The 27,160-nt window shown below is 40.2% G+C and overlaps 1 protein-coding gene and 1 pseudogene across 2 annotated transcripts; both read left to right on the forward strand.

Moving 5' to 3' along the window:
• Positions 1–6,746: 6,746 nt before the first annotated feature.
• LOC308239413 (peptidyl-prolyl cis-trans isomerase A-like) lies at positions 6,747–7,271 on the forward strand (the record flags this gene model as incomplete). The annotated part of the gene is made up of 1 exon (XM_080652237.1): positions 6,747–7,271. The coding sequence occupies exon 1, from the start codon at positions 6,783–6,785 to the stop codon at positions 7,269–7,271; it is 489 nt and encodes a 162-aa protein (XP_080508363.1). The 5' UTR covers positions 6,747–6,782.
• A 6,419-nt stretch (positions 7,272–13,690) lies between these two features.
• On the forward strand, positions 13,691–14,317 carry LOC308240644 (small ribosomal subunit protein eS8-like; annotated as a pseudogene). The gene has a single exon. The product of its transcript is annotated as a small ribosomal subunit protein eS8-like (transcript).
• The last annotated feature ends 12,843 nt before the right edge of the window (positions 14,318–27,160 follow it).

Here is a 27,160-nt window from a genome sequence, read left to right on the forward strand (position 1 = left end):
GACAAAAAGCTGTTCCTAAAGTGGTAACTAAAATTTCTATTGGTAGTTCATCTCAAGGTAAAATTCCTGAACATACAATGAAACTAAAGCAGTCATATTTTTGAGCAAAAAATTAAAATTTAAAGTTATCAAGACTGTATTATAAAATTTACAAAAGCCTCCATTAATCAAAAAAGGGGGGATAGTAGGGTAATATCATGTAAGGAAAAATATCCTATAAGTAAATTACATTTAGAAAACTTTTACTTTACAAAATTAGTTTTCATTTGTAATGCTAACAGCAGGACACCCATGAAAAACACACATGGTGTCTAAACAAGACAAAGGAAAATCATTTGGGCAAAAATAAAAAGGATCCCAAATCAATTATATAGAAAAGATTCCTTTATTAACTTTTGGTCGAGAATATGTTTGTATATTTTCAGAAAACAACTCCAAGACCATGTGGATTCCTGCAATAGAGAGGAATTGACAGGTCTGCTCCAACCATGAAGACAAGAGGAGAAACAGTCCAGAGATGGAAGACGCTGACGACGCCTTGCCACGCTAGCAGTCAGCAGCTGTGTGATGCAGCAGGTTGCCTAGGACCAAACCAGAGAGGGTCGGACCTGCATTGCCACCATGTGCCCACCATCCAGATATCATTGCTGACATGTACACTTAAGGAACTGTTTTACATTGAAACGGGGAATCAGAATGGTTGGACATTGAAATTGGGACTCAAACATTTTTTGTTATTATACGTTTATTTCTAGTCTGCAGAGGCAAGATTTTTTAAAGGAAAGAAAAGGGGAAAAAATAGATACAGAGGCAAAGAAGCATTGAACAGACTGTCAAACTACAGCGGGAAGGCAGAGGAGGTGGGGGGGGGGCTGTAAGAGATCAACCGAAGGACTTGTACACATGCATATAAGCATAACCAATGGATAAAAGGCACTGGGGGGGGCAGGTAAAGGCATGTACTGGGGGGAAGGGGAGGCCGGGGCGAGGTCAATGGGGAAAAAAAAGGAGACATATGTATTACTATTTGTAATACTTCAAACAATTAAAAAAACAAATAAATAATTAAAAAAAATAAAGTTGTTATTGGAGCCTGATGTCTAGAAATGGGAACATATGTCTTCTGTAATCTTTTGTTTGCCAAGGTAGAAAAAGAATGAATAAAAGTAGTTATAAAAGTCTCTTACACATAACATGCAGAAGCATAAAAAGTTAGGGCTTCATTCTTGGACTAATTATTGAGCAATTTTTTGACTGGTGAACTTTATTGTATTGGTGGAATGTTGAAGATGACGATTTCTTTTCAGCTACCATATTTTTACACAGGAAATAAGCAGAGACCTTTCTATCAGAGCTAGTCATCATTATCATTAATAAACTGTGGAAATACAATAAGGATGCTACTAGTTAACTCCAAGATTTATTTATCCATTAATTAATGCATTCACTCATTCAATATTTTTATTAAATTATCATTTTCCATGCTTTCAAATAATAATTATTAATAATTATTTTTAAAAAACCTACATAGACATTCATTTGCATTCTAATAGTTGTAGTAAGACATACACAAATAACTAAACCAAAATTTAACTAATAATGTGTAGCCACAAAGCAGTATGAAATAAGTGCCATAGGTTGTAAAAAAAATGAGAGGAGAAACCAAGATGGCGGCATAGGTAAGCACCTAAACTGCTGCCTCGCACAACAATTTCAAAACTACAACTAAAAGACAGAACGGACACCATCCAGAACCACAGGAAAGCTGGCTGAGTGGAAATTCTACAACTAGAAGGAAAGAGAAAAGCTCGCAGAGAATTGGAGGTACGGCAAAGGGTCTTTGTGCGTGCAGGGAGGAAGGGCGGCTGAGAGCCTGGCTGACTTTCTCTGGCGGAAGGGGGAAGGAAGCCCCCAACTTCACTGAACCACAGTTCTGACTGCACTGAACACCAGTTCCGGGTGGAACCCCGTGGACCCAGGCTCATACAGGGGGAGTCTGGACTGTCAGGTAGAGAGAAAGGCACCCGGAGACTCGGAGACCCAGGGAAGACCCGGGGGAGCCCCGGTGGGCAGGGGTCTGGAGGCGCTCACGTCAGTGTGCACAAAGACTGCGGAGGTTGCCACAGGCTTTCCCTAGCAGAAGGAAGTCCAAAGCTCCTGACTGCACTGAGCCCCAGTTCTGATTGCACTGAATCCCAGTTCCAGGCGAGCCCCTGGGGACCCACGCTCTTGCGGGGGGGAATCTGTACTCTCGGGCGGAGACTCGGGAGCCGGGGAAGGCAGAGGTCTGCAGGTGCGCATGCGCGCAAGGGCAAGGCTGACGGGAAGCCAAGACTGTCTGCTCTGCCCTGAGACTCCACCCCATCCAAGCTGAGCACAGAGGCTTTTGCAATTTGGCAAGTCTAATCCTATAAGGCTGTCTCCAGCACCTAAAATCTGCCAGAGTAGACACAGCTGATCCTCACAGCCAATTGTCCTGCAGGTCAATTCCTCCCAGTGATACCAACAACAATCAAGACTTAACTACAACAAGGCTGTACACACAGTCCACAAAGGGGTGCACCAAGAGTGTCCACCTCAGGTTAACTGGGGAGGCCGACCCACTGGGCCATATAGGAAACCTAGCACACAAAGCTACCCTACTGACTCAGGGAATCAATGAAAATGCAACGACAAAGAAACAGATCACAAACAAAAGAAATGGAAAAAAACAAACGACTGGATATAGAATTCAAAACCACAGTTATAAGACTTTTCAAGAATATCCTAGAAAAGGCCGATAAATATAATGAGACCCTCGAAGATATGAAAAAGGACCAAATAGAAATTAAACATACACTGACTGAAATAAAAAATATTATACAGAATCCCAACAACAGACTAGAGGAACACAAGAATCAAGTCAAAGAATTGAAATACAAAGAAGCAAAAAACACTCAACCGAAAAAGCAAAAAGAAATAAAAAATCCAAAAAGTTGAAGATAGTGTCAGAAGCTTCTGGGACAACTTCAAGCGTACCAACATCAGAATTATGGGGGTGCCAGAAGAAGAGAGAGAGCAAGATACTGAAAAACTATTTGAAGAAATAATGACTGAAAACTTCCCCCACCTGGTGAAAGAAATAGACTTACAAGACCAGGAAGTGCACAGAACCCCAAACAAAAGGAATCCAAATAGGACCACACCAAGACACATCATAATTAAAATGCCAAGAGCAAAAGACAAAGAGAGAATATTAAAAGCAGCAAGAGAAAAACAGTTAATTACCTACAAGGGAGCACCCATACGACTGTCAGCTGATTTCTCAACAGAAACTATGCAGGCCAGATGGGAGTGGCAAGAAATATTCAAAGTGATGAATAGCAAGAACCTACAACCAAGATTACTCTACCCAGCAAAGCTATCATTCAGAATTGAAGGTCAGATAAAGAGCTTCACAGATAAGAAAAAGCTAAAGGAGTTCATCAACACCAAACCAGTATTATATGAAATGCTGAAAGGTATTCTTAAAGAAGAGGAAGAAGAAAAAAGTAAAGATAAAAATTATGAACAACGAATACATATCTATCAACAAGTGAACCTAAAAATCAAGTGAATTAAAAACCTGATGAACAGAATAATCTGGTGAATATAATAGAATCAGGGGCATAGAAAGGGATGGACTGATAATTCTCAGGGGGAAAGGGGTATGGGGGGCGGTTCAGGAAGAGACTGGACAAAAATCATACACCTATGGATGAGGACAGTGGGGGGGAGGTAAGGGCAGAAGATGGGGTGGGAACCGGGTGGAGGGGAGCTATGGGGGGAAAAGGAGAAACAATTGTAATAATCTGAATAAAGATTTGTTAAAAAAAAAAATGAGAGAGAGCCCTAACCGGTTTGTCTCAGTGGATAGAGTGTTGGCCTGCGGACTGAAGGGTCCCAGGTTTGATTCCGGTCAAGGGCATTTACCTTGGTTGCTGGCACATACCCAGTAGGGGGCGTGCAGGAGGCAGTTAATCGATGTTTCTCTTTCATTGATGTTTCTAACTCTCTATCCTTCTCCCTTCCTCTCTGTAAAAAATCAATAAAATATATTTTTAAAAAATGAGAGAGAGAGAGATATATATCTTTAGGAGTTAAGGGAAGAGAAAGGCTGTTTTTGACTAAAGTGGTCAGGAATTCTTTGTGCAATAGGTTATTATTGACCTGGATTTTACTCATATAGTAGAATTTGGATAACTGTATTATCTTTTTTTTTTAAGAATTTTTTTTAAAATATATTTTATTGATTTTTTACAGAGAGGAAGGAAGAGTGATAGATAGTCAGAAACATCGATGAGAGAGAAACATCGATCAGCTGCCTCCTGCACACCTCCCACTGGGGATGTGCCCGCAACCAAGCTACATGCCCTTGACCGGAATCGAACCTGGGACCCCCCAGTCCGCAGGCTGACGCTCTATCCACTGAGCCAAACCGGTTTTGGCTGTATTATCTTTATTATAGTGAATACCCAAGTGAAGAAGGTACAAAATCCAAATCCATTATTAGAATCAGAATCTGTAATGAGATGATATATACACAGGGATTTGGGGAATGTAAATATTGGAAACCCAATTCATAGTACTTTGACCCAAAAGAGCAGTTTATATTTAGGGTCCTGGGTATTTCATAGAAACCAAAGACAGAAATTAAAGAAAGAAAAATGAGGCATGTTAGCAGAAAGAAGCAGATACTAGGGGAGTGTTCTGATTTACTTTCAGGCTCTGTTTCCAGTGGTTCCTGAAACCCAACTAAATTTCCTCTGAATACCCAAAACTGATTGGGGCATTACTTGGTTTTGTGCTCACCCTAAATTAATCAACTATAGCTGGATATGGCTATACACACGGTACTCCCAGCACTCTCAGCTCTTATGAATGGAGTTAGAGTGGGGTGGCAAAGTCCAGAATGAAAGCATTCTGCAGGAATAGGGAGAAATATACTTGGAAAAAGGGGCCCACCAGTTATATTTCATTCTAAGACATTCTTTTTTTAAAAGAAATATATTTTATTGGTTTTTTTACAGAGAGGAAGGGAGAGGGATAGAGAGTTAGAAACATGGATGAGAGAGAAACACCGATCAGCTGCCTCCTGCACACCCCCTTCTGGGGATGTGCCCGCAACCATGGTACATGCCCTTGACCGGAATCGAACCTGGGACCCTTCAGCCTGCAGACCGACACTCTATCCACTGAGCCAAACAAGCTAGGGCCTAAAACATTCTTATAGTCTCATCTAACCCCCTTAATTATTAAATAACATACTTTACATTTGTAAAGTGACATATGCCAACCAGTGTGTACACCCATGAATTGTCTCACCTGAACTTCAACAGTCTTATGAGGAATATTATTTAACTAGAGGCCCGGTGCATGAAATTCGTGCACAGGGTGTGGGGCGTGTCCCTCAACCCAGCCTGCACCCTCTCCAATCTGGGACCCCTAGAGGGATGTCCGACTGCCCGTTTAGGCCCGATCCCCCTGGGATCCGGCCTAAACCGGCAGTCGGACATCCCTCTCACAATCCAGGACTGCTGGCTCCCAACTGCTCGCCTGCCTGCCTTCCTGATTGCCCCTAACCGCTTCTTCCTGCCAGCCTGATCACACTCTAACGCAGCCGTGGGCAAACTTCGGCCCGCGGGCCAGATCCGGCTGTTCTATCCGGTCCTCTTGCTCTCCCCTCCGCTCCTTTACTTTGAATTTATATTAGTTCACACAAACACTCCATCCATGCTTTTGTTCCGGCCCTCCAGTCCAGTTTAAGAACCCATTGTGGCCCTCGAGTCAAAAAGTTTGCCCACCCCTGCCCTAACCGCTCCCCTGCCAGCTTGATTGATGCCTAACTGCTCCCCTGCCAGCCTGTTTGCCCCTAACTGCCCTCCCCTGAAGGCCTGGTCACCCCTAACTGCCCTCCCCTGCAGGCCTGGTCCCCCCCAACTGCTCTCCCCTGCAGGCCTGGTCACCCCCAACTGCCCTCCCTTGCTGGCCATCTTGTGTCCACATGGGGGCAGCCATCTTTGACCACATGGGGGCAGCCATCTTGTGTGTTGGAGTGATGGTCAATTTGCATATTACTATTTTATTAGATAGGATTGCCACAATAATTGTACATGAATAAATTCAGTCTTAAAAAGGTAAAAATAACTTGATCAAGGTACTATACAAATATGATGTCAGGGGACCAAGATAAAAATGGATACTCTGACTCAATGACTGCACAATAATTCTGCCTTAAACATTTTTGTGAGATAGTTGTAAGGCCAATTTCATGGGCATATGCCAGTACATTAACACAAGGCCATATGCTAAAAATGTTCCCCCATGCTTGGGGTTTAATGGTTTGAGGTCTTTGTCTTGAAATTCTTAACTTATTTATCCTTGAGTATATGTTTTCTAATTGATCTCCAATGGAGAAATGGAACATGTGCTAGGGGCTTGCAGTCTTGGCTCACATGCAACCCAACCTCATCCCATCTATCTACTTCCCTATGAATATATTTGTGCCTGAGAGACTGTATCATTCAATAGCAAATAAAAATAACATGTCAGATTGTGGAAGAGACTTCAGAAGAAAAGAAAAAGTTTTTTTTATTTTATTATCTTTAACAGCACTTTCCCCCTACCTTTTGAACAAGGGGCCATGCATTTTTATTTTTGCATTGGGCACTGAAAATTACTAGTATGTTGTTAGCCCAGAATAGTTAAGAATGTGTCAATGGGCTTTGCAGACGCCGCCACTCCGAAGCCGCTCGTGATCAGCCATGGTGAACCCTACCGTGTTCTTCGACATCGTCGTCGATGGCGAGCCCTCGGGCCGCGTCTCCTTCGAGTTGTTTGCAGACAAAGTTCCAAAGACAGCAGAAAACTTCTGTGCTCTGAGCACTGGGGAGAGAGGATTTGGTTACAAAGACTCCTGCTTCCACAGGATCATCCCGGGATTTATGTGCCAGGGTGGTGACTTCACACACCATAATGGCACAGGTGGCAAGTCCATCTATGGGGAGAAATTTGAGGACGAGAACTTCATCCTGAAACATACAGGCCCTGGCATCCTGTCCATGGCAAATGCTGGGCCTAACACAAACATCTCCCAGTTTTTCATCTGCACTGCCAAGACCGAGTGGTTGGATGGCAAGCATGTGATCTTCGGCCAGGTGAAAGAAGGCATGGATATTGTGACGGCCATGGAGCACTTTGGGTGGAGGAATGGCAAGACCAGCAAGAAGATCACCATTGCTGACTGTGGATAACTCTAATAAATTTGACTTGTGCTTTATCTTTACCACCAGACCATTCCTTCTGTAGCTCAGGAGAGCACCCCTTCACCCTGATTTGCTTGGAATGTTCCATAATCTTTGTGCTCTTGCCAGTTTATTGGGTTCCATAATTTCCTTACCCCTTCCCAGTCTAGCTGGATTGCAGAGTTAAGTTTATGATTATGAAATAAAAACTAAACCGTTGTCTGTCAAAAAAAAAAAAAAAAAAAAAAAAAAAAAAAAAAAAAAAAAAGAATGTGTCAATGACCAAATAGAGTTTCTGTGGTCCAAAGCTAAATTCCTAATAAAAGGAGAAGCACACTATACATAGTTTAAAATCTCAGATCCCTATTCAAGAAAAAAGTAAGTAATGCCAACAGATATGATTAAAGCAGGTGTATTATGTCCAATTACATAACTCTCCAGAAGCATCACAGCTTAATAATTTTGAGGGCATATTCTAGAACCAAATACCTTAGTTCACATCCTATCTTATTCTTTTATGTGTGTCCTTGAGCAACTTTGTTAACATCTCTGTTGTCACTTCCTTATCTATAAGAAGGATGAAGATGATAATGACACATATTTATAGGATTATTAGGAGAATTAATTGAGTAGACGTACTATGTAAATATATATACTTTATGTAAAATATGCTTTGAATATTGCCTGGTACTTAAATAAATAGAAAATGTTGTTATTCTGAGTAGCTATGGAGTCAACATATGAGGCCAATTCTACCGCATAATTAATAAATGTTATCATAGAGCTTGTATCCAAAAAAATACTATTGACCTCAAATTTGAAGTTTATATATCTCATTTCTAAAAGCTTACTAAAAATGTTTTTTCCCCAGAAAGAATGTTTCCAATGTTTTAATAAGTCATAGTATACACTGTTTAAGATAATAAAATTTTAATTAATGAAGTAATAACAAATGAACTGTGTGGAGCATGTTCAATTTTGAAAACTTTTTGGACTCCAAGGGAAAATATTTAATTTAGATTGAACTTTAGTAGCAGGTTCAGCACATAGGGCTTTAATAATTTTCTGTGTTTATTCTTGCAGCCCAAGATGCCATGACTATAAATGTACACAGGAAATATCATTGCTTAAATTAAATTAGATGAGTTAAACATTTAGCATAGTTTCTGGCATAAATTAGATGCTCAATAAATTATAACTATTATCATCCTATATAATAAAAGGGTAATATGCAAATTGATCCTAAGGGTGGACCAAACAGGAACAACTGATTGCTATGACACACACTGACTACTAGGGGGCAGATGCTCAATGCAGGAGCTGCCCCCTGTTGGTCAGTGAACTCCTACAAGGGGAGCTCCTGATGGCTGTGAGTGCAGTGGTGGTGGTGGGAGCATTTCCCACCTCCTCGGTAGTGCTAAGGATGTCCAACTGCAGGGAATGGGTCTAAGCCAGGGGTGGGCAAACTTTTTGACTCGAGGGCCACAATGGGTTCTTAAACTGGACCGGAGGGCCCGAACAAAAGCATGGATGGAGTGTTTGTGTGAACTAATATAAATTCAAAGTAAAGGAGCGGAGGGGAGAGCAAGAGAACCCTCCGCTCTTTTGGCTCCGCAGGCCGGATAGAAGAGCCAAACGGGCCGGATCCGGCCCGTGGGCCGTGGTTTGCCCACGGCTGGTCTAAGCCTTCAGTTGGACATCCCCCAAGGGCTCCTGGGCTGCCAGAGGAATGACTGACTGCCAGCTTAGGCCCAATACACCAGGGAACAAGCCTAAGCTGGCAGGTGGACATCCCCCGAGGGGTCTTGGACAGTGAGAGGGTGCAGGCCAGGCTGAGGGACCCCTCTGAGTGCACAAATTTCATGCACCCAGCCTCTAGTTAGTATTGAAGTCTGCTGAAACCTCAGTAACTAAGATGCAATTCAGCTCTCTGACCACTGGGTCATCTCTTGAGAGTGATTGAAACTGAAGCTCTTTTAAAAGATTCCAGATCATCCATTATCATGCTACATTTTATGGCTGAATAAATCAGTGGCTATTACCTTTTGGAGAAGAACGTAAAGAAAGGAATGTTATGAGAAAGGTCACAGATGTGAATTTTATGAACAGTTTTATGAAAATGCCATTAGGTGGCAACATTAGTTCACAAAGTTGTTCTGCTATTTAGTACTATTACCTACAGGTGCTAACTTGCAGTGTAAAATTATAGAAACATAGACTCCCAGAGCTTCAAGAGCCTGTGAAAACATACAACACAATGTAAGGCACACAGAAGTTACTCAATAATTGCTAGAATCCTTGTCCCTTTCCTTTGAGATTGTATAGTTCAACCCCCAATTTTGCAAATGAAAAAATGAGAGATGACTTGCTAAGTTTATACAGGTAATTTTCTGATTAAGTAGGAACTGAGATGCCTACAAAATGTCTCAAATCACTCAGCTTATGTTCTTCACCGTTTTGAAAAAAACAACAACATTGAATCTGGAGGTCAGAGCTTGGAATATATAACAACATGAATAATGAGATGTCCTTTTCCTCTTAAAAGCAAAGCAACCAAAAGCAACCTATACAACGCATAGCAATTCCACCCTGTGAAGAAAAGCCTCTGCCCCAGCAAATCTATCCCACTTCTCTCCAGTCTGCTAAACAATATTCCATGCAAGGAAATATCTAAAATAATCATACACACTCCTAGAGCCAGAAGAGGTTTTATCCAAACTTTTCCCCCAAACAAGAATTCCTTTTTAACCATCCCTAATGGGTTTTATCTTCTACAAGCTAAAATTTTCAGCTCTTTCAGCAATTCTTTTTATGATCATTTTCTGAAACTTCCAAAGGTACTGTAATTAAGCAGTCAGTATTGATGTACGCAGTTGTAATAGATTGGATTATTGGTCTTGATGTTTCACTTACTTGTTAATAGAATTATACATGCATACACTTTGACAGGTACATTCGTAGTATCCTCCCAATATGGGTGTTATATACTTGCCCTTGTGATTTGCTTTGGTCAATAAAATGATATTAGAAATGCCCGGAGTTGTTTAAAATATATGGGCATTATTTGGGGTGTCCTACTGTGACCTGTCATAATAAATGTATGCCCTAATCGTGCATGAAAAAAAATGAGGAACATATTTAAATCCAATTTATGGTGTATCCAAGTCCAATTAATCCGGAGTCTAAGTCAGAAGCTTGGCAAAGACCCATGAGTGAAAAATATAAATGTTTGGGTTGCAATTCATTGTGTTTTGGGGGTGGTTTATTACATAGTATTATTGAAACAGTAGTCAACCAAGAATCCCTATGGCTGACTACTTAGCAGAACTACAGTTATTTAGAATCTAAGAATGATGTAGGCTAGTAGATTTCTTTATTCTCTTTATTTAATGTTTCCATTAAAGAAGGCACTTTGTTTCTTTTTTTTTAAATAAATCTTTATTCAGATTATTACAACTATTTCTCCTTTTCCCCCCCATAGCTCCCCTCCACCAATCTCCCACCCCACCTTCTGCCCTTACCTACCCCCCACTGTCCTCATTCATAGGTGTATGATTTTTTTCCAGTCTCTTCATGAACCCCCCATACCCCTTTCCCCCTGAGAATTATCAGTCCACTCCCTTTCTATACCCCTGATTCTATTATATTCACCAGATTATTCTGTCCCTCAGGTTTTTAATTCACTTGATTTTTAGGTTCACTTGTTGATAGATATGTATTTGTTGTTCATAATTTTTATCTTTCCTTTTTTCTTCTTCCTCTTCTTTAAGAATACCTTTCAGCATTTCATATAATACTGGTTTGGTGGTGATGAACTCCTTTAGCTTTTTCTTGTCTGTGAAACTCTTTATCTGCCCTTCAGTTCTGAATGATAGCTTTGCTGGGTAGAGTAATATTGGTTGTAGGTTCTTGCTATTCATCACATTGAAAATTTCTTGCCACTCCCATCTGGCCTGCATAGTTTCTGTTGAGAAGTCAGCTGACAGTCGTATGGGTGCTCCCTTGTAGGTAATTAACTGTTTTTCTCTTGCTGCTTTTAATATTCTCTCTTTGTCTTTTGCTCTTGGCATTTTAATTATGATGTGTCTTGGTGTAGTCCTCTTTGGATTCCTTTTGTTTGGGGTTCTGTGGGCTTCCTGGACTTGTAAGTCTATTTCTTTCACCAGGTGGGGGAAGTTTTCGGTCATTATTTCTTCAAATAGGTTTTCAGTATCTTGCTCTCTCTCTTCTTCTGGCACCCCCATAATTCTGATGTTGGTATGCTTGAAGTTGTCCCAGAGGCTTCTTACATTATCTTCAACTTTTTGGATTTTTTTTTTTTTTGCTTTTTGCTTTTTCGGTTGAGTGTTTTTTGCTTCTTTGTATTTCAATTCTTTGACTTGATTTTTGTGTTCCTCTTGTCTGTTTTTGGGTCTCTGTATAATATTTTTTATTTCAGTCAGTGTATGTTTAATTTCTATTTGGTCCTTTTTCATATCTTCGAGGGTCTCGTTATATTTATCGGCCTTTTCTAGGATATTCTTGAAAAGCCTTATAACCGTGGTTTTGAATTCTATATCCAGTCGTTTGTTTTCCTCCATTTCTTTCGTTTGTGATCTGATTCTTTGACGCCGCATTTTCACTGATTCCCTGAGTTGGTAAGGTAGATTTGTGTGCTAGGTTTCCAATTTGGCCCAGTGGGTCTGCCTCCCCAGTTAACCTGAGGTGGACACTCTTGGTGCACACCTTTGTGGACTGTGTGTACAGCCTTGTTGTAATTAAGTCTTTATTGTTGTTGGTATCACTGGGAAGAATTGACCTCCAGGCCAGTTGGCTGTAAGGATCAGCTGTGTCTATGCTGGGAGAAGTTCGGTGCTGGAGTCAGCCTTATAGGATTAGACTTGCCAAATTGCAATAGCCTCTGTGCTCAGCTTGGATGGGGTGGAGTCTCAGTCTTGGCTTCCCGTCAGCCTTGCCCTTGCGCGCACGTGTGTGCCTTCAGACCTCTGCCTTCCCGGCTCCCGAGTCTCCGCCCGAGAGTCCAGACTCTCCCCACTAGAGCGTGGGTCCCCAGGGGCTCGCCTGGAACTGGGGTTGACTGCAGTCAGAACTTGGGCTCACTGCAGTCAGAACTGGGGCTCAGTGCCGTCAGGAGCCTCTGACTCCCTTCCACTAGGGAAAGCCTGTGGCAACCTCTGCAGCCTTTGTGCGCACTGGCGCGTGCGCACTTTCAGTCCTCCGCCTTCCCCGGCTCCCGAGTCTCCACCCGAGAGTCCAGACTACCCCCACAAGAGCGTGGGTCCCCAGGGGCTCGCCCGGAACTGGGGTCCAGTGCAGTCAGAACTGGGGTTCAGTGCGGTCGGGGGCTTCCTTCCCCCTTCCGCCAGAGAAAGTCAGCCAGGCTCTCAGCCGCCCTTCCTCTCTGCACGCACAAAGACCCTTTGTCGTACCTCCAATTCTCTGTGAGCTTTTCTATTTCCTTCTAGTTGTAGAATTTTCACTCAGCCAGCTTTCCTGTGGTTCTGGATGGTGTCCGTTCTGTCTTTTAGTTGTAGTTTTGAAATTGTTGTGGGAGGCAGCAGTTTAGGTATTTACCTATGCCGCCATCTTGGTTTCTCCTATCAAGAAGGCACTTTGAATGTGTAAAAGATTTTAGTTTTATATCTTTCTTTTTTCATAGAGGTATGATTGACATATAAAACTGTACATATTTAATCTATATAGATAATAGAGAAATATGCTAATTAACCAGGAAGCTGTAAGGGGTCGACCAGACAGGAGGAGGTTGTGCACGCAGTGTCAGGGGCAGGGCAGCAGGGGCCTCCACGTGCCTGCACTGGGGGAGAGCCTGATCAGCAGCGGCAGTGGCTGCTTCAAGGGCCGGAGAGGGAGGCAGGGCCAGACCAGCAACTCGAGGGTGGGCGACACTGTGCAATTTCAAATCCCGCGCTGGGCTCCTAGAGTATACATAATGATGAATTTGAAGATTAGATATGTTGTCACAAGTGGCAGTATTTCCTTCTTTGTAAGGCTATAAAATATTCCTTTGAGTGTATATACCACATTTCTGTTATCCATTTATCTGTTGATGGATATTTAGGTTATTGCCATGTCCTTGCTATTGTGAACAATTCTGTATTCTACATGCATGGATAGATATCTCTTTGAGATATTTATTTAATTTCTAAGTATAAGTCCAGAAGTGCTAGATCATGAGGTAGTTCTATTTTTAATTATTTGAGGAACTTCCATACTGTTAATGACTGTACCAATTTTCATTTCCACCAACAGTGTACAAGGATACCCCTTTCTCCTCATCCTCATCAACACTGTTTTCTTTCTTCTTTTTTTTTTATATTAAGCATCCTAACATTGATTCAGTTATTTTGTCTATTTCTAAAAATACTTAAGAATAGACTTAACCATCACTTTCCAGCTGGGGCCGAGCTATGGGTATCTCTCGGGACAACTGGCACAAGGGCCGCAAGACCAGGGGCAAGAGAAAGCCCTACCACAAGAAGCAAAAATATGAGCTGGGATGCCCTGCTCCCAACACTAAGATTGGACCCTGCCGCATACACACAGTGCGAGTTCACGGAGGCAACAAGAAGTACCAAGCCTTCAGGCTGGATGTGGGCAACTTCTCCTGGGGCTTAGAGTGTTGCACGCACAAAACAAGGATTATTGATGTTGTCTACAATGCATCCAACAATGAACTGGTCCACACCAAGATCCTAGTAAAGAACTGCATCATGCTCGCTGACAGCACACCCTACCAACAGTAGTAGGAGTCCCACTAAGCACTGCCCCTGGGTGGAAAGAAGGGGGCCAAGCTGACTCCTGAAGAGAAAGAGATTTTGAACCAAAAATGATCAGAGAAAATTCAGAAGAAATATGATGAAAGGAAAAAAGAATGCCAAAATCAGCAGTCTTCTCGAAGAGCAGTTCCAGCAGGGTGAGCTTCTTGCATGCATGCTTCAATACCAGGCCATTGTGGCTGAGCAGATGGCTATGTGCTCGAGGGCAAGGAGCTGGAGTTCTATTTGAGGAAAATCAAGGTCCGGAAAGGCAAATAAATCCTCTTCCCTCCTATCTTAGCTCATGTAATAAAGGTGTTTATTCTAAAATAATAAAAAAAAAATAGTTTAACCAAGGAAATAAAAAACTTGTACACTAAAAAATATAAAACTTGGTGAACAAAATTAAAAAAATAGCTAAATGAAAAGACATACCATCTTCATGGGTTAGAATAAATAGTATGGTCAAAATACAAATATTATCCAAAGTAATCTAGAGATTGAAAGCAATTACTTTCAAAATCCCAATGGCATTTTTTACAGAAATATAAAAATACTATACTAAAGTTAATATGGAACCACAGGAGACCCCAACTAGCCAAAGCTATCTTAAACAAAGTAGACGGCATCATAATTCTTGATTTCAAAATATATTACAAAGCTATAATAATCAAAACAGTATGGTACTGGCATAAAATATATATATTGACCTATGGGACAAAACAGAGAGATCAGAAATAAATCTACAAAAAAAAAAAAAAAAAGCACAAAAAACAAGATGGCGGCATAGGTAAGCACCTAAACTGCTGCCCTGCACAACAATTTCAAAACTACAACTAAAAGACAAAACCGACACCATCCAGAACCTCAGGAAAGCTGGCTGAGTGGAAATTCTACAACTAGAAGGAAAGAGGAAAGCTCACGGAGAAGGAGCGGCAAATAGCTGAGGTGCGGAGACAGGTGCGAGCAGAGAGGAAGGGTGGCGGAGTGCCTGGCTGGCTTTCTCTGGTGGGAGGGGGAAAGAAGCCCCCGACTGCACTGAACCCCAGTTCCGGGTGAAACCCTGTGGACCCAGGCTCATACAGGGAGAGTTTGGACTGTCAGGTAGAGAGAAAGGCACTCGGAGACTCAGAGACTCAGGGGAGCCATGGCGACAGGGGTCTGGAGGCGCGAGTGCGCACAAAGACTGACTGTGGAGGCTACCACAGGCTATCCCTAGTGGAAGGGAGTCGGAAGCTCCTGACTACACTGAACCCCAGTTCCCGGCCAGCCCCTGGGGACCCATGCTCTTACGGGGGAAATCTGGACTGTCAGGCGGAAACTCGGGAACCACGAAAGGCAGAGGTCTGGAGGCGCGCTTGCAAGGGCAGGGATGACGGGAAGCCAAGACTGTCTGCTCCTCCCTGAGACTCTGCCTCTTCCAAGCTGAGCACAGAGGCTTTTGCAATCTGGCAAGGCTAATCCTATAAGGCTGTCTCCAGCACCGAAAATCTCCCAGTATAGACACAGCTGATCCTCACAGCCAGTTGGCCTGCAGGTCAATTCCTCCCAGTGATACCAACGACAATCAAGACTTAACTACAACAAGGCTGCTCACACAGTCCACAAAGGGGTGCACCAAGAGTGTCCACCTCAGGTTAACTGGGGAGGCCGACCCACTGGGCCATATAGGAAACCTAGCACACAAAGCTACCCTACTGACTCAGGGAAGCATTGAAAAATGGGGAGATGAAGAAACAGATCACAAACAAAAGAAATGGAGGAAAACAAACGACTGGATATAGAATTCAAAACCACGGTTATAAGGCTTTTCAAGAATATCCTAGAAAAGACCAATAAATATAACGGGACCCTCGAAGATATGAAAAAGGACCAACTAGAAATTAAACATACACTGACTGAAATAAAAAATATTATACAGAGACCCAACAGCAGACTACAGGAACGCAAGAATCAAGTCAAAGATTTGAAATACAAAGAAGCAAAAAACACTCAACTGGAAGTAAAAAGAAAAAAGAATCCAAAAAGTTGAAGGTAGTGTAAGAAGCCTCTGGGACAACTTCAAGCATACCAACATCAGAATTATGGGGGTGCCAGAAGAAGAGAGAGAGCAAGATACTGAAAACCTATTGGAAGAAATAATGACAGATAACTTCCCCCACCTGGTGAAAGAAATAGACTTACAAGTCCAGGAAGCGCACAGAACCCCAAACAAAAGGAATCCAAAGAGGACCACACCAAGACACATCATAATTAAAATGCCAAGAGCAAAAGACAAAGAGAGAATCTTAAAAGCAGCAAGAGAAAAACAGTTAATTACCTACAAGGGAGCACCCATACGATTGTCAGCTGATTTCTCAACAGAAACTATGCAGGCCAGACGGGAGTGGCAAGAAATATTCAAAAAGCCTCATTCTATATGAGAATGGGCACTGTTTTTGTGTATGGTGTCCAGAAATTTGTTAATGTGGCTACATTGAGACACAGGTTATGCTTCCATCACAGTAATTTTATTACAGTGGTGACAATGAGACCTGTAACATTTTAAAAAAAATAAAAATAAAAAAAATAAAAAATAAATAAAAAAATAAAAAATAAATTAAAAAAATAAATTAATTAAAAAAATCAAAAAAAAAATTCAAAGTGATGAATAGCAAGAACCTACAACCAAGATTACTCTACCCAGCAAAGCTATCATTCAGAATTGAACGGCAGATAAAGAGCTTCACAGATAAGAAAAAGCTAAAGGAGTTCATCAACACCAAACCAGTATTATATGAAATGCTGAAAGGTATTCTTAAAGAAGAGGAAGAAGAAGAAAAAGGCAAAGATAAAAATTATGAACAACAAATATATATCTATCAACAAGTGAATCTAAAAATCAAGTGAATAAAAAATCTGATGAACATAATAATCTGGTGAATATAATAGAATCAGGGGTATAGAAAGGGAGTGGACTGACAATCCTAGAGGGGAAAGGGGTGTGGGGGTGCGGGAAGAGACTGGACAAAAATCATACACCTATGGATGAGTACAGTAGGGAGGGGGGGTAAGGGCAGAAGGTGAGGTCGGAACCGGGTGGAGGGGAGCTATGGGGGGAAAAAAGAGGAACAACTGTAATAATCCGAACAATAAAGATTTAAAAAAAATAATAAAACAAAACAACATTTTTATAGAGCATAATTATGCTATGAATCTCTAGATGCTTCAATAATTGATGCAGGCAAATAACAGTAAGTTTAAAATATAAAAAGGCATGTAAATAATTATCATATGAAGCTATATTGATTACCTGACAAGTAAAAATCACATTGGTAACCAGTCTTTGACTAGAAGGGCTAGAAAGAAGTCTTGGTTCATAGTTATACATTTATGGGAGTTTCCAAGTTCCTTACTTTTCTCCAAAGCATCAAATGTAAGTTGTCACTAAAAGGGCTAAACTCTTTGAGTTTATGTTTTCTTAATGATTCCTGTCTCCACCATAACAGTGCTTAAGTTTATACTATTTTGCATTTTTCTTGCAGTTAATGAAATAGGAACAAATTAATACATACATTTTGTAGTGTCATTACAAATTTTGCTTTAAGAATGAAATTGTTTTGTCCATTTCTTTCTTGCTGCAATATTTATTACCAGAATGAGATACAATAGTTTTGATGCCTACTGTAGTCTTTGAAAACTATAAAAATATAATGGACTCATAAAAACAGACTTTAGCCGAAACCAGTTTGGCTCAGTGGATAGAGCGTCGGCCTGCGGACTGAAGGGTCCCAGGTTCGATTCTGGTCAAGGGCACGTACCTTGGTTGCAGGCACATCCCCAGTGGGAGGTGTGCAGGAGGCAGCTGATCGATGTTTCTCTCTCATCAATGTTTCTAACTCTCTATCCCTCTCTCTCTTCCTCTCTGTAAAAATTCAATAAAATATATTTTAAAAAATAAATAAATAAATAAAAAATAAAAGAAAAAAACAAAACAAAACAGACTTTAACCTTTTCAGTATTCTGTATTTCGATTGGCTATCCATAATGCTTTATTCCTACAGTTTACTGAGACTGAAAACAGAAAGAATAGGAATGGATAGTGAACCTAAATGCAGGAATCCTGTAACGGTCAAAATTATTGTTTCACCTAGAACAGCCTTGGGCAAACTACGGCCCGCGGGCCGGATCCGGCTGTTCTATCCGGTTCTCTTGCTCTCCCCTCCGCTCCTTTACTTTGAATTTATATTAGTTCACACAAACACTCCATCCATGCTTTTGTTCCGGCCCTCCGGTCCAGTTTAAGAACCCATTGTGGCCCTCAAGTCAAAAAGTTTGCCCACCCCTGACCTAGAACAATGACTTTTAACCTGTTTTATGTCATGACATGCAAACTAATAACTAAAAGTCTGCAACACACCAAAAAATATTTTTTTGGCTGATCTGACAAAAACAGGTATAATTTTGATTGTTACAAAAAGTAGTAATAGTAATTACCTACCCTTCTTAAAAAAAAAACAAAAACAGATGCCAATCCTATATAATAATCCTATCTAATAAAAGAGTAATATGGAAATTGACCATCACTCCAATACACAAGATGGCTGCCCTCATGTGGTCAAAGATGGCTGCCCGCATGTGGACACAAGATGGCCACCACAAGATGGCCAGCAGGGGAGGGCAGTTGGGAGGGACCAGGCCTACAAGGGAGGGCAGTTGTGGGTGATCAGGCCAGCAAGGGAGGGCAGTTGGGAGGGACCAGGCCTGCAAGGGAGGGCGGTTGGGGGCAATCAATCCTGCAGGGGAGGGCAGTTAGGGGTGACCAGGCCGGCAGAGGAGGAAAGTTGGGGGTGACTGGGCCTACAGGGAAAGACTGTTTGGGGGGACCCAGGCCTGCAGGGGAGGGCAGTTAGGGGGTACCAGGCCTGCAGGGGAAGGCAGTTAGGGGCAAACAGGCTGGCAGGGGAGCAGTTAGGCATCAATCAGGCTGGCAGGGGAGTGGTTAGGGGGTGATCAGGCTGGCAGGCAGAAGCGGTTAGGGGCAATCAGGAAGGCAGGCAGGTGAGCAGTTGGGAGCCAGCAGTCCTGGATTGTGAGAGGGATGTCTGACTGCCCGTTTAGGCCCGATCCTACCAGGATCTGTCCTAAATGGGCAGTCAGACATCCCTCAAGGGGTCCCAGATTGGAGAGGGTACAGGCTGGGCTGAGGGACACGCCCCCCATGCACGAATTTTGTGCACCGGGCCTCTAGTCCTATATAATAAAGAGGTGATATGCAAATTGACCATCACTTCAACACACAAGATGGCCACCTCCATGTGGTCAAAGATGGCTGCCCCTATATGGACACAAGATGGCCACCACAAGATGGCCAGCAGGAGCGAGCAGTTGTGGGTGATCAGGCCAGCAGGGGAGGACAGCTGGGGAGGACCCAGGCCTGCAGGGGAGGGCAGTTGGGGGGACCAGGCCTGTAGGGGAAGGCAGTTTGGGACGACCAGGCCAGCAGGGGAGGGCAGTTAGGGGAGACCAGGCTGGCAGAGGAGGGAAGTTGGGGGCAACCAGGCTGCCAGACCAGGGCAGTTAGGGGTGACCAGGCCAGCAGGGGAGGGCAGTTAGGAGCAACCAGTTTGGCAAGGGAGGGAAGTTAGGGGTGACCGGGCCAGCAGGGGGCGGGCAGTTAGTGATGATCAGGCTGGCAGGGGCGGGAAGTTAGGGGCAATCGGGCCTGGAGGGGAGCAGTTAGGCATCGAACACTCTGGCAGGGGAGTGGTTAGGGGGTGATCAGGCTGGCAGGCAGAAGTGGTTAGGGGCAATCAAGCAGGCAGGCAGGAGAGTGTTTGGGAGCCAGCAGTCCTGGATTGTGAGAGGGATGTCCGACTGCCCATTTAGGCCCACCAGGATCGGGCCTAAACGGGCAGTCAGACATCCCTCGACGGGTCCCAGATTTGAGAGGGTGCAAGCTGGGCTGAGGGACACACACACACACACACACACACACACACACACACACGCACGCACGCCTCCGTGCGCAAATTTTGTGCACTAGGCCTCTAGTACTTGTATAATACAATAAGGATTTCTGGTAACAAGAATTAACCAATCAGACACAACCTTATTATGAAACATGACCAACAAATACAACTCTATCATATGACGTATACATTTATGTTTCAAGACAAGGCATTCATACTGGGCAACTATTGTGTGTTAGCTGTTGTCATTTTTTTTCTGGCAGAGCAGGCTGAGTTCATTAAGTTTTAATGACTGCTAATGGTGTATCAGCCACCTTACACATATTATCTCATTTAATCCTCACAGTAATTCTATGAGGTAGTTATTATTATTACCCCATTTTTCTTTAATATTGTCTAAAGTTATATATATATATATATATATATATATACACACACACACATATATACACACACACACATCCAGGTTGCTTTTCAACAAACTCAAATGAATTTGCTTAGTCATTTAGGGTCCCCTTGGCCCACTGCTTGTTATTACACTTATGTGACTCTACCCAAAGTTTATCTCTGTTCCCTAAAGAATGTGGTTAACAGCAGTGGCAGTCTGTCTTAGAAGGCTTAGCTAAGAAGACAACATGATCATGAATTGCCCACTGTGTTTCTAGCCCTTTCTCCTAAGACAAGCATGTCCCTGCATCTTATTATTTATGCTTATTTAATTTTGCAAATACAGGACCATTGAGAATTATTTTCTTATTCCTCTGATTATTTATTTTACCGGTGTTAGAGAATACATTTCACACTGACCATATTTCCCCCAAAATAATTGGACATTTTAAAATAGTGCTACAAGGCTATTTTGTTGAATGCATTTGTAATAGGTAAATATACATTAAAAAAGGAAAAAAGAATACAGAACGTATTCTATACTTAATTAGTTTTTGTTAGAGATGTAGTTTTCTTTGGTATTAGAAAATTATCCTAACCAGTAAACTAAACAGTTACACTTTAAGCATTAATACCATTTCCCCACAAATTTCTAAATTAATAGATATGATTTCATCGATTCCTAGTCAAAAGAAAGGCACACAAAATCTCAATGATGTTGTTTTTTAAAAACAATTTATTTTATTGTTTAAAGTATTGAGGTTGGTTTTTATCTTGGAATGATTGATTACAAAAAGTGATTGCCAGATATGTGTGTGTGTGTGTGTGTTTTAATTTAATCACAATACCCTTAAATGTTCCAAGAGAAATTTTTGGTCTGGAAATACATTTTTCATGCTCTTCTTTGCTTACTGTTTAGATCATGTCATAAAATCTCATAAAATGAAATCCATAGTGAGAGCAGAATACTTGCACAGAATCTAGTCATGTTGGAGTATGATTCTCAACATCTGCTGGTGAGGCTTTCACTCCTTTTAATTCAAGCCCAACTTAGTAGGTGCAGCACTGTGGAATAGACTAATCCTCTAATGAGGAAAGAAGAGAAAACAAGGGAGGAATATATTTTGCATTGCTCATCTTACCTGACATTTATCTCAAGTTTTCAAAATGTGCAAAAGAGAGAAAGGAAGCAAGTTTTAGAAGTCTGCCATGTGTTTATATTTCCACACTATATCCTTTTTAAAAATAAAACTTTCCTACAAAAGTAATTCTAGCTCATCAGGGATAAATTCAATCATAGGAATTCATAAATCATGCTATGATTTTTAGTGTGTTTACCTATGATTTAATTAACAATTGCAGCTATGTGCAGATCAACAAAGATGCACAATATTATTAACCTAGTACAAATAAATGCTGTTTTGACTACAAACGTCTATTATAAAAATTAACAATAAAATGTAGAGTGGTGGCACAAAATTGACAATAGTACATATCGCCAGCTCTCATTTAACCATTAGTTGTGTACATTTCTCTTATTTCTATTTTCACAAGGGCTTGTTAGCTCCTCAAAGCAAAGTTCATACCTTACTACACATTCTTTACATTCCACTCCAACAATGTCTTCAAAATAGTATACACTTGATAAATATGTTTGTTAAATTACATGTTGTTGCTGTTTATTTATTCTACCATTTCTTACATATTTTTATCTAAAAAATAACTTGGTTTTGAAAATCATATGTGTGTATGTGGAAAGGTGGAGAATAGCTTTAAGCTATTATTATTCTGCCCCATTCTTGTCACTTTTTAATTTGTCATTGATCTTTGAGCAGGCTCTGCACAGTTCTGACAGCCAGCGACATGCAATAGGGTCAGGTCAAGCACAAAGAGTTTAGAGCAACAAATAGTTTCTAATAAATACTATGCTTCATTTTAGGTAGGTTGATATTTGATGTGTTTTTCAGAAAATTAAAAAAAAATGTTTACATGCTATCAGAAAGTAATAGCTGTATAGTTTGCACTGCATTCACTTAAGAGAAGTCACCATTTGTACCACATATCTCATTGTCAAAACGGTTAAAAGTGAGCCAGAAAATAAATTAAGCATTAGGGGGTCTCTCCCCTCAAAGTCCCCTTTACCTTAATACATTTAAAACATCAAGTCTGCCCACCCCCTTCATCTAAACAGCTTGGTCATTTTCACAAAATACAGACTGAAATGTGGGTGGTGTTAGTGAGCATTGGAGGTGTTTCTTACATGGATATTATTATTAGCTTAGGAATAGTTTTGATGATTATTTTTAAAACAATAAGTCCAAAGTGTGTGTCCTAATTTTATATGTCTGTGTATAATTAGAAGTAGCCACGAGACTGTGATTTTAAAATAGACTATTTATCCTTTTAAGTTTTTTCTACAATGTTTGTAACAATTGTAATTTAAAATATTATACATCTTAAATACACAATTACTTTTGAATATCACTGGTTTTTCATTTACCAAATAATTTGTTTTTCTCAAAAGGCTCAAAAACCAATTTAACCAATTTATCAAATGTGTGTGAGTTCTATTTGTCTTTATTCCTCCTGTATCACATGAGTTTAAATGTAAGACTATTTCTTTGCAGTGTGAGCCCATGTACTTTTATGCTCTCACATAGCAATGAATGCAACCTCTGGCATATACTGCCCTTCAATTGTGCACAGTAATCCTATTGATATTAATGAGTTTTTGCCTGGACTGAGTATGGCCATTTTATATGGCCTGAAGTGGTCGTTTTGTTGTGATTTGCATATTGGTTGTTGCAGAGTATAATGTATACATAATTTCTGAAGTGCCTAAGGATCTTTACAGAGGAAAGTTAGATACATAAATTAAGAAGATTATTGTTGCCTTTACTTTAAATTATTTTATTTGCAAATTTTCTAAAGCATGCATAAACACAGTACAAAGTGCAAATGTGGTGCAAGAGAAACCTCCAGAAAATAAAATTATTTCTGATCAGCAATTCTAAAATTTCCACTTGTGGACATATTTTCAATCCATTGAAAACAAAGCTAATTAGCTTTATAACTCTACAACAAGGTATTACAGGAGACATGCAGAAGCAGAGCACTAAGCAATAGAGGAGACTATAGGACTTGAACTTCCATAGTAATTGAGAGACTGAAGCCCTCAAGATGAGCAGCAGGCCCTTTGTCCTGCAATCCCTTCCATACAACTTCTTTACCTCTGCACAAAGGAGGTCAGTGGGAAGGACCTGCAGAGCTAACACTGTCCACTCATTGAGGGACAGTGATGGAGGGAAAACTCAAGGTGGATACAAGAGCTACTTTGAAATAACACTTTAGTTTCACTTTTAATGTAAAATCTGGAGAAGCTCAGGTTTTCTCTCCCAGGATATAACATGATAATGAAAGTGAATAAGGAAAATATGTTTATCTAGAATTTCAACCACTCTCACCAAAAAAGCTCAAAATTCAGAATTTTAGGTTAACACATGTGGCTCCTTTTCCTATGATGAAATAAATTCATTTGTAGAAAATTGCTCTTCACTGTTGACCAAGTCAATCCTTATCCCTTAGCAGTGGCTATTGCACACTGTTCTAAACAAAAAAAGTCCTTGATTATGCAAATACATCTCACAAATTTTATTTTTCCCCCTAGTCAACGACAGGCTTAAGAATGAAATACAATTATATCTGATCAGCAATTCTGAAATTTCCACTTGTAGACATATTTTCAATCTATTGAAGACAAAGCTAATTAGCTTTCTAACTCTACAGAAGGTAGTATAGCAGGATATGCAGAAGCAGAACACTAATTTTTTTTTTAAGTGTGACCTTTTCTATATGCATATATACATGTGCTCCTGTGGCAATAAAAAAAAAACTGATGTAATTAAATTAATACTACCAACACCTCCACAGGTAGACTGTGAATAGTAAAACATTAAGAAGAATAATATTTCTCTGTGAATTAAGTTCACTCAGGTAGCTATTTTTTTATTGATTGTTTTAGAGACAGAGGAAAGGAGAGGGAGAGACAATAGAGAGAGAAACATCGATGTGACAGTAAGAGAAAAACATCCATCAGTTGTCTCCTGAAGTGCCCCAACCTGGGATCAACCCACAACCTGCGTATGTACCCTGACCAGCCTCGGCAATTGCCCTGACTGAATTGAACTCCTGACCCTTTGGTGCAAAAGATGATGCTCCAACCAACTGAGCCACACCAACCAGAGCCCCAGGTAGCTTTTTTTCTGCAGTTGGGAATTTTGTTTCATTTGAAGTCCAGTAAACTACTACCCTTGTTCATAGCCCTCTATTTTCAGTGGTTTAAAAATATGACCTCAAGTAGTAATCTTAGCAGGTGGTATGTATATGTGTGTGGTTTTCTGTATTCAGATTGCAAGTATTAGGTAAGGGAAAATCCTTAATCAGATATAAATTCTGTGGAAAAAATGATTTTTTAATATTGATCTGGTGGGGGGAGGGATTCTAAAACCCAGTTTACATGTTCACTTTTATAGCAGAATTTACCCTGACTGTAAAAAGAAGGTAGAAGAGCAAAAGCTAGTCTCTGATCTGGTAATATCTGGGAGATAATCAGCCATATTATTAAGAGATTCTCCAGTATATGAAAAAAATAACTGAAAACACAAGAAAAAAATCAATATTAAAAATGTTTATATGAACCCCATCTCAAGAATCAATGCTGATATATAACAGACATTGTTTACAAGATGACAATGCAAGTAGTCAATTCAGTGTGTGTGCCAAGAATTTGGGGGAGGATAACTCAAACCGTTTTTTTTTTTTTTTTTTACATTATTCAGATAAAACAAGAGTTTTATAGACTAATATTTTTTATTTTCAATTGACTATGCCAGAATACTGTGGAAACAGTGTAAGTAGCTAGAGAGATGAAAAGACATACCTAATGAATTGGTCAATAAGTTGATTTCTTTTCTGTCTTTGAGGACAATCTGTTTTCTGTTAAATCACCCTGTCTGTGTGCAAGGGCAGGGATAAAGAGAGGAGCGGGGGGAAGAGGGAGCATGTTTACAGTTGTTGGTATGTGTCTACACCCATATATCATATATATTAAATACTGTAGAGTTTCACCCAAAAGCAAATTGTCCTGTGATTTCCTCCCTTAGAGATTGAAGTCACCTCACACAAGGCCCCTTTGAAAGTTGAGTAAATAAGCCCCCTTGGAAGCCATCCAAAATGAACTGACCTTATATTAAATCCTCATTGATAACAAATAGCATTGTAAAGAGATCCTAGTTTTCTAACTAGTGAGTTATATCATGTGTGAATGGTTATACTCATGTTTGTGAAATAATGCATAGTGATTTAATGCATTTTTCACTGGAAAGCACAAGAGTTTAATTTTGTGAATTCCCTTTAAAGAAACAATAGTTGAGGTCCTTGTATGTGTTACTCTAAACCCTACCTTTTAGATATAATAGAAGTTAACTGGAATTTGTTTTTGAGACTTTATTCTTTTAAATAATTTCCTAATTTTGGAAATGTTCTATCAGAAGTGCTCTTAAGAAAAGATACATTTATTTTATCTCATTAAAAAACACCTTAATTGATTTTAAATATATTTTATATTCACTTTTCATAATGTTTTAAAAATTAATATATATAAATGAGTAAATTGGAAGATTGCTATTTTTTAAACTACTATTTGGGGCATGTATAAAAAGTGTTCTATCTTTTTTATTTTACAGAATGGGTGAGTGTGAGGGATATCAATTCACATGGTATTTTCATTGTTATTCTCTCTTCCTTTCAAGGCTTCTTTGAAAGGGTCCTATGTGTGGATTTTTAAATATCATATCATAGATGTAATATCTCAATTCTTAGTTTCCACACGTCTTTATAAAGTTCTGACAGGTGGAAAAATACATTCTTTTCTTTGGAAAACTCTGTCTTAACCTCTAATAATTTCCTACTTCTTCATTCCCCTTTTATCTCTTCCCTTCTTACTAAAAATATAATTTAAATAAAAATAGAAATTTATGTTAAGGCTACTTATAGCCTATGGACAATTAAAGCAACAACAGCATTCTGACTAGGGAGCACAAGAAATATCTAAATGCCAAATACTTCTAAGGGAAACAGTGTTTTATTTTATTAAAGACAAACACAGTTCATGTACTAATTTAGGCAGTGGTTTCCCCTAAACTTTTCTTTTTAAACATACGAAACCAACTTTCAGGCATAACATTTCTTGTTAGAAGGATACATGCTAGATTTAATAATTAATTTCCCTTTTGTTATGCATATAGAATGTCACAGACATATAGATAATCAATTTATGTCTGTTTACATAAAAATATATACTTGATTTGCATATGTGACTTTGTTTACATATCTGTAGCACCTTAATGCTTACTCTTTTCACATCTCACCCAACCCCTCAATATATTCCTTTTGTGTTGTTCTGTTAGGTAATAAAGGTGAAGCTGTTTTACTTTTACCCCATTAAATAAGGTAAATAATTATTGTTCATTTGAACCCACACATTCTTGTTATGGGAGAGAGAGCCACTGTTACCTGGACCTGAGAGAAACTGAGGTAAAAGCCGCCTCTCCTACAAAGGCCTTGGTTGGGACTGGGGTGGTGGCAACCTCAATACAAAGAAAGTCTAAGGCAGAGGCACCACATATCCTAAATTTTAATGAAAATGTAATACTAATGATATAATGAGGTTGGTTAAGCAGTCATTATAAAAGCCAACTAGACTTTGTTTATATTTTAAGAAAAA

The sequence above is a fragment of the Plecotus auritus genome (assembly GCF_963455305.1).
Source record: "Plecotus auritus genome assembly, chromosome: X".
Classification (NCBI taxonomy): Eukaryota; Metazoa; Chordata; class Mammalia; order Chiroptera; family Vespertilionidae; genus Plecotus; species Plecotus auritus.